The sequence below is a fragment of the Dendronephthya gigantea genome, unplaced genomic scaffold (assembly GCF_004324835.1).
Source record: "Dendronephthya gigantea isolate DGI-Jeju-01 unplaced genomic scaffold, DenGig_1.0 000029F, whole genome shotgun sequence".
In the NCBI taxonomy this organism is placed as follows: Eukaryota; Metazoa; Cnidaria; class Anthozoa; order Malacalcyonacea; family Nephtheidae; genus Dendronephthya; species Dendronephthya gigantea.
In genome coordinates, this window is record NW_021163039.1 from 1,055,998 (window position 1) to 1,064,337 (window position 8,340).

General features: G+C 36.9%; 2 protein-coding genes across 2 annotated transcripts; one reads left to right on the plus strand and one right to left on the minus strand.

Annotated features, from left to right (window-relative positions):
* Positions 1 to 10: 10 nt before the first annotated feature.
* LOC114524030 (platelet-activating factor acetylhydrolase-like) lies at positions 11 to 3,633 on the minus strand. Its single transcript, XM_028545141.1, has 9 exons — positions 3,202 to 3,633; positions 2,636 to 2,837; positions 2,125 to 2,248; positions 1,776 to 1,889; positions 1,497 to 1,588; positions 1,205 to 1,356; positions 936 to 960; positions 642 to 793; positions 11 to 485 (listed from the first exon to the last, which is right to left on the minus strand). Exons 1-9 carry the CDS (start codon positions 3,467 to 3,469, stop codon positions 403 to 405), a joined length of 1,212 nt encoding a protein of 403 aa, XP_028400942.1. The 5' UTR covers positions 3,470 to 3,633; the 3' UTR covers positions 11 to 402.
* Positions 3,634 to 4,412: 779 nt separating this feature from the next.
* Positions 4,413 to 7,213, plus strand: LOC114524053. The gene is made up of 2 exons (XM_028545164.1): positions 4,413 to 4,944; positions 5,998 to 7,213. The coding sequence occupies exons 1-2, from the start codon at positions 4,500 to 4,502 to the stop codon at positions 6,537 to 6,539; spliced, it is 987 nt and encodes a 328-aa protein (XP_028400965.1). The 5' UTR covers positions 4,413 to 4,499; the 3' UTR covers positions 6,540 to 7,213.
* The last annotated feature ends 1,127 nt before the right edge of the window (positions 7,214 to 8,340 follow it).

Genomic DNA, 8,340 nt, shown 5'->3' on the forward strand with positions numbered 1-8,340 from the left:
TATATTATATTATTAGGTATTGAAAAAATATCTAGATTACATGTCATCTAAACTATAATTATTTCGTTCTGCGTTGTTCAATTATTTTCTTAACCAACCCGTCCATGAAATATCGAGGTTGGAATCTTAGAAACAAACTCCAAAAATTGAAAAATTCGACAAAAAGGAACTTGAACTAAAAGAATAGAAAATTATTTTTTTTTCAATATCATTTTTTTTTTGACTTTGTAAATTTGGTCCGGCTTCGGTCAAGCGATCCGAAGCTGCGAGTCCAAATCCTGCCTAAAACAAAGATTTTTTAATTGTTCTCTCTACCGCGTCATTGGTTAATATGAATTTCATACTAATCAGGATGGTCGGATTTCTATGTTTTTATATCGTTGTTGCATTCATCCGCATCCGCTAAACAACAACATTTGTTCCAATAAGTACATGGTCAGTGTCTTGTTTTAATATTTCTGGATCGCTAAACTCTTTACCAAGTTCTAAATTAACGAAAATAAGCGAACCATAAAATACCATGCAATGTTTAAGTTGTAATAGAGTGGTTATTAGAGGGAGAGAGAGAGTGAGTATTATTTCAAGCGTATTTTTCCAGATAAGATCTTTTGCGTATTCATAAAACTAGTTAGTTGACCTACCGAAATATTGCGAAAGAAACGTTGCGATGATCTTCCTGTTGATATCTATGATGTCACCGACATCTAATGATTGTGAATTCACGCCCAAAAATCTCCAGGCAGCGGGTGGGACCACCGAGGGAAGATCAGACTGAGTTAGATGACTTGTACCTCTAAAATACAGTAACTCATTGATCTAAAAGTAAACTGCACTATCATTTGGCCCCCTTTTAAAACAATAGATACGGAATTAAAGTACTGAGTAGATCTATAGTGATAATCCCAAACAGTAACATGTTCTGTACAATTACTTACCTAACAGTCACCATTTTCCTTTCAACTACATTGCAAAAAAATGAAGAAAATAATGATTCAAACAAGAAAAAGTGTCGCAGATAAGGCATTATCATACCACAAACTATTTTTAAAACTACTTCTGTTAAATGTGTTTCTATGCTGATTATTGACCTCAATCATCTCATAACAACTATTGATAATGGGAATCTCAAATGATTATTGCTTCAAGGCTTGGCGAGTTGTTTTTTTTTCCAGTTTCTCTCTCTTTTCAGTTTTTCTCAGCTTACCGGTTTCGTGGTTTAAAAGCTCGTTTATCTGTTTAATGTTCTTTTTCCAATGAAACGTTTCGGTGTTAATGAACAACAAAGGTTGACTGACTGTGTGGTGATACAGTTCATCTCCAAGTGGAAACATCCACGCGTCCATTGCCACGCCACACCTGTGAGTTATTGGAAATGTGGATAATGGTATCGTTGGATAATGATATCATGATTTTGAATATATTTCAAGAAGCCGACCCTGAATACGGCTGAAGTTCTGGGCTGAACACTCAACCTTCGACTAGAGACAGGAACTTACTTGAATCGTTTATCCTTTGCGAGGGCTGCGATTGTTGTTGCGGCTCCAAATGAATGCCCCATTATGGACACCTGGTCGAGATTTAGCCTGTCCTGGAAAAACAGAAAGGAAAACTTTGAAGCAAACTCAATCAGGCTTTTCCAGGACATTGATATCGTCTCTGTTTGTCGTCAGGTGAAATGGGAATAACTCCGCTAATTCAGTCCTCTAATCTTTCGTCAGCGACTTAATTCTATTGGATTAACGCTAATCCGTGTAATCCAATCTTTTCTCGCGTACCTTAAATTGAGGTCCATCAAATTCCGCTCCTAATAAATTCTTGGGCGGACGCCCTTCGTTCAACTGCTCAAGAAAATTTAATGTTTGCATGCATTCTTTAGCTCGCTGGTGGACCTGGAATGACAGTAAAAAAGAATCCTTTGGTAAACTTTTGGGCAATTCAAATTCTCCAATATACGAAAGCCTCGTTATAATAACTCTTCGGCAATGTTCCACAATCAGTAGGGAATGAATTTGAACTGATCTCATAATGACCACTGGATAGGCCTATCAAAATCAAGTATAACTAAACCTCTTGGAGAGTTTCAAAATTAGAAAAATACAAAGCTATATCTTTGTTGTACACAACCTGATTGTTCCGCAATTGAAATTCATCTTCATTCTCTTTTAATCTATGATACTCAACCCATTGTGGATCATTAAGACTTGCAGCACTCTCCTTCAGATAGTATGTTGCAGATGCTGATTTATCTCTAGAAAATACAATTCATTCTCTAACAGAGCAACAAATCCTGGCATCCGGACAGCAAGACAGTTTTTAAAACTGACTTTTCTATATCTGTAAGGCTCAAGCAGCATTCTGGCTAGCCAAGGACCACGGTCTGAGAGAGGCATGCTACCATGCAATGATGCAAAGGGGGACAGGACAAAATGGTAAACCCAGGCTGGTTAATTGAGCTTCATTTAGTGATTTATTGTATGGTTTCAGCTAGGCTCCTAGCCCACGTTTGTAAATGAAAAAATTTATATCATCTTTATACCATGTAAATATTGGGTGCACTTGTTAAAAAAAAACAAAAAAAACACAGGGTGAATTTTGCCAATTGGAGTTCGATTGCTGGGTGCATTTGACAACTGACCTGTGTTCTACAGCAGCTACAATATAACCATATGAAGCCAGCTCGAGACAGAAACTGCTGTACACACATCGACTACCACCCAGGCCATGTGAGAAGACAACACATGGGAATTTTTCAAACTCCTTTTTAGGCCTTTCGCTTTCATTTGATTCAACAGCCAAATGAAGAGAGCTGTTCCAATAACAATCCAACTGAACATTGCCTTAAAAGGGTCAATATAATCATATATAATCATATATAATATATTATATATATATATATATATATATATATATATATATATTATATATATATTATATATATTATATTATATATAATTATATTATATATAATCATATCTTTTTCTTGCAAATGATTTCTTTATAAAGCAAAATAGGGTCTGTGATGGAACTGCAGTAATAGTCATAAACATGCAATGTGAAAGTTTACCAACCCCCCTGTGAAATGTTACTCTTTCGCCCATCAGCAATCTGGAAAAAAAACCTGAGCAATCCCCCTCCTAGAAATTTGTAGTCATAGACAGGGGGGGTGCTTATCAAATATGGCAATAGGCAGCATAAACTAACCTAGCATCCAATAAAAAACGTTTCCCAGAAGCCACGAAGGTAGTTTGGCATATTTTATCATTCCAACGGCATACTCCTTGTGCGGAAGCCAAAATGGCTTTCGCCTGTCACAATTATGAACAAATGAACTGTGTTCGGGATCGTCACTGGGGTAAAATATTCTGACAAAACCACCTTTCACATCACTCCCCCACATATAATCTGCACAGCCGACAGTAAATCTGCCATTCGTCTTGCGAATACAGCCAGCTTGTAAACTTGACAACATAATTGCCTAAAGTTCAGCTTGGTCACTGAGATTGTACTTCTTTATCACCTTTAAATTTGTTTACCTTTGTGCCTTTGCCGGTGGTATGCTTGTACTTCATGTTACGAACGATTAAAGGAGAATGAAAATTAACCTCGCAGCCAGGGTATGTATATGAGGTCCTCGAAAGCAGAACTACAATCACGTGCAAGAGCACGTACTTGAGACGAGGGGGTCATTCTGTAAAGTAAAATTACAGTCGTAAAAGCGTCTTTTGGCGGCACGTAGTGGTGGAGGCAGATGGAGTCGGACCCACACTTTTCGTTCAGACCAAATTAAACCCGGGGAGCCCTAGTAACGGATCCCCAGTTCAAACACGCAGATTGTTTTAGAAACGAGGTTGACCTCAAGAAAGATTGCAACGATAAATCCGCCGCCAGCTTGAAGGCAAATGCAAATTCTCTGTTGCAACGTTTGTGGCATCGGCGCGTTTCAACTGTGCAGGCCAATATTTATGATATGGCGCTGTTGCCTCGAAAGTTTTATATGAAAAAAATTCTGAAAGAATTTAGAGCACTTTTTTCCGACTTACGTAGTCTTATCGACCGCAAAAGAAATAATGCATCATTGCCATTAGCATTGCTCGGAATTTCACCTCCAAGAATCAGAAACGTTTTTAATTTTAAAATGACCGGAACTGTCCACTCTTACAAGTGAAAGTTACGATATTTGACAATACTTATAATACTTTCCATTTTCGTTTGACCATCGCACAAGAGTTTGGAAAACTCTCTTGCAAACTCCCAACTTCCATTCTCGTTTGACCATCGCACAAGAGCTTGGAAAACTCTCATGCAAACTTTCAACTCCCATTCTCGTTTGACCGGGGTTTTAGACTATGCCATCCCATAATCTCATGTTACTCATATCCTGTATTCGTCTACTTCCGTGCTTGGTGAAAGTGAAAGGGTAATATACGTATGTCTTAGTCTATACCCTCGTCTCGTATTCACTTATATCCTTTACTTTCGTGCGCAAAAGCTTAAAGTGAATGGGCAGTATGTTCTCACTTTTATACTGTTTTATTGGGTCGTTTTTCATATTCACATGTGCTCTTGCGAGCAATGAAACAAGGAATGGAAACAGGAGTTCTATCAACGACTGCATTCATCTGACAGACATGGCTCAAATTTCACGACTGGGTGAAATCTTTGAAAGCAAGCTCGTAAACATCGTGGATCTTCATTTCTCTGTTGACAGTGATTTTAATGAAACAATGTTTCATCGTATGCAATTAACACTGGTTAACATGGTAGGGTTAAAAATTACATTGTTGCTGGACTCGTATCTTTTCAGTTATAGTAAAGATTTCACTTCGACATTAAACGCTGGCCGTCGAAGCTTTGAATTACATGCCAATATAAGTCATGAAGGATGTGTTGGTCGAAATCTCAGTAGCCTGGATTTTGTGGACAGTTTATTGCAACAGCTTCAAGGTAACAGCAAACTAACAACTCACGAAATTTGTTATAGACCCAATGTTAACTCAACTCAAAGATGCTGCAAGTCTATAAACTATCTCAGTAAAACTAAATGTCATGAAAAGAGAGAAATCGGTTCGAAATCTTCAAATTTAAATTTCATATTGCTTGGGATCATACTTTCTATGATATTCTCTTATTTGCTGGCCAGAGTCATATATTCATCTTCTGCGCAAAGGGAGCGCCAGAAGTATTTTGAGTTTTACAAGCTGACAGAAAGCACTATGTCTCTATCTTCTATTATTAGCATTGTTATTTGGGAAGAATTTGGTGGGTACATCGGATCTTTCGCACGTAAATGTACCTTACTTAGCATTCTCGCATTGTTTTTCTATTGGATGTTCAGTAACATTATAAGTTATACCCCTAAAACAAGTGAGAATCAAGTGGCATTTATGTTTTTTGTTTTTAGTCTTGTGTTTGCTCCCACAATATATCTTTTCTTCCCCAATTTTCTAAACATTAGAGCACCAATAGAAATTGTAGAGATGAGAGAAATATCTTCTAAAACGTCTAACCTTCAAATTAATTTCCTAAACAAACTTGCCAATCACTTGGAATACGATATTCGTGACATGAATTTGGAAAGCGGAACAACATTTGACAACACAATAAAAATTATTTCTTTGGCATTGAATATCAAACGATGGAAGGTTTCTAGTGTAAAGTTCTATTTTAGAAATTGCAGATATTGCAATAATTTGTATAAGAAATTTCCATTTCATTTCTTTATCGCTTTCATTTATTTTTTCTATATTTGTATTGTCTTAATCTCGTTGTTAATTCTTCTTCTTCTAATCATTTTCTCTGGAGTGAAAGGCAATCGTGTAGCAGCAGCAGCAGCAATATGCTTCACTCCTTATACTTTTTCATCATTTTTTTTCTTATACTTTGTCGTGCAACCACTCTACATGGGGATACTTTTCAACATTGCTTACTTCATGCCTTACATTGCACTTTTCGCTGTGATGGCCTTTTATTCCTTTAACTTCTGGAAACGCTATGAAGAAAAATATTTTGCATTGAAAAAGATGATTTACGAAGAGTGTCGAGATAATGCTTACAAGGAGAAACACTTAGAGACAATTCGCCGTCAAAAAGGCCGTAACACAAAACTTGTGCCTGTAGTTTCCCGGAAACTCTATCATAAAATCAGAGAAAGGCTCCTTCCGTACTACAAAAGCTTCTTCTATTACAGTTTCACAGTCGTTACTCTGATCATTCCGCTTTCGACAATTCTTTACGGAGAACTTGAAACCGTCAGAGAAATCGATGTTACACCCACAAATAGTCTTCTGATATCGTTGATGATTGGCGTTCTCCCATATGCGTACAATTCAATAATACAAGCAAGAAATGGTGAAGACTGGAGGGCAGCGTGGAAAGAGGAAATCAAAATGAATGTTAAATGTATGGTGCAAGATAATCCAGATTTAGCTAAAACTATTTTGGTAATTCGTCCTGATGGCACGGCTGATGATGATGCAGATGACGAGCAGCCTGAACAGGAAATGGTACAGGACAGAACACTTTATGAGACAAGTGTTTAGATAGTTTCAGTCAAAATGAACAATAACATTAGTTGTTTGGGACAGGCGAAACTTTAAACTGCCTTTTAAACGACTAGCCTTTTTCAAATAGGCTGTCGACAATGGCGGTCCCGGGTTAATTAAGGCTGCTTTCCACTTAACCTTTTTTCTTACGCACGTGTACCCACGGAAAATTTTGAATGCTTCTAAATTTTTATTACTTTTAAGGTCAAATGCATATAAAAACTAAAGGCCCTTTTCCACTCATCGCGAGAAGCCACTCGGAGCCTCGCTCGAGTGTTTGCATGTAATTAAAATCAATCAAAGCATTTTCATTGGATCAAAACCCTCGCAGCAAGGCTCCGAGTTCGCCATTGGGATGAGTGGAAGATACAGCCTTAAAGATACAATAAAAGTAGCCCTTGCATATAACCTACAATATTAATAAATATATTCATTTAATAATAATTAAATATATTCAGTATGTATGATTACAATTGAATATACAATATCATTACAGAAATTGTAGTTAAGAACGTATAGATTTCTTAAATATGTAATATTATAGACATAGTCGTTGTATACTCAGGATACAGTCTGGCTTAAAGATACAATAAGTAGCCCTTGCATATAACCTACAATATTCATATAAATATATTCATTTGATAATAATGAAATATATTCAGTATGTAAGATTAAATATTTAGTATACAGTATCATTATAGAAATTGAAGTTATACTGAAGAATGTATAGATAAGTGATTTCTTAAATCTGTAATATGATAATATCATAGTCGTTATACTCAGTAAATGCACGGCCTTGGATGGCCTTTTAAAAATCAGCCTTGACTATTTACTCTAGTTTCTTTCTGCTCAAAAACTACATTGTTGGAATATCTAATAAAACTGGTTGCAGAGACTAACGGTAGAGATGTAAGGACACTCTCACGGCCCGTGGGGGAAATTCCCATCACATATTACTGTAGCAATTAAGACCAATTGCTTGTCAGGAAAATAGTAGAAAATAATTACAGAATAGTATAAAATAGTCCCGGCTAGGCGCGCGTAATATCCGGTCAAATCTCGCTTCTCAACTCTCATCAACCCCCAGTCTCCTATTCTCATTTGACCATCGCACAAGAGTTTGGAAACTGTCCTGCAAACTCTCAACTCCCATTCTCGTTTGACCGGGGTTTTAAGACTATGCCATCCCATAATCTCATGTTACTCATATCCTGCATTCGTCTACTTCCGTGCTTGGTCAAAGTGAAAAAGTAATATACGTATGTCTTAGTCTATACCCTCGTCTCGTATTCACTTATATCCTTTACTTCTGTGCGCAAAAGCTTAAAGTGAATGGGCAATATGTTCTCACTTTTATACTGTTTTATTGTGTCTTTTTTCATATTCACATGTGCTCTTGCGAGCAATGAAACAAGGAATGGAAACAAGAGTTCTATCAACGACTGCATTCATCTGACAGACAAGGCTCAAATTTCACGACTGGGTGAACTCTTTGAAAGCAAGCTCGTAAACATCGTGGATCTTCATTTCTCTGTTGACAGTGATTTTAATGAAACAATGTTTCATCGTATGCAATTAACACTGGTTAACATGGTAGGGTTAAAAATTACATTGTTGCTGGACTCGTATCTTTTCAGTTATAGTAAAGATTTCACTTCGACATTAAACGCTGGCCGTCGAAGCTTTGAATTACATGCCAATATAAGTCATGAAGGATGTGTTGGTCGAAATCTCAGTAGCCTGGATTTTGTGGACAGTTTATTGCAACAGCTTCAAGGTAACAGCAAACTAACAACTC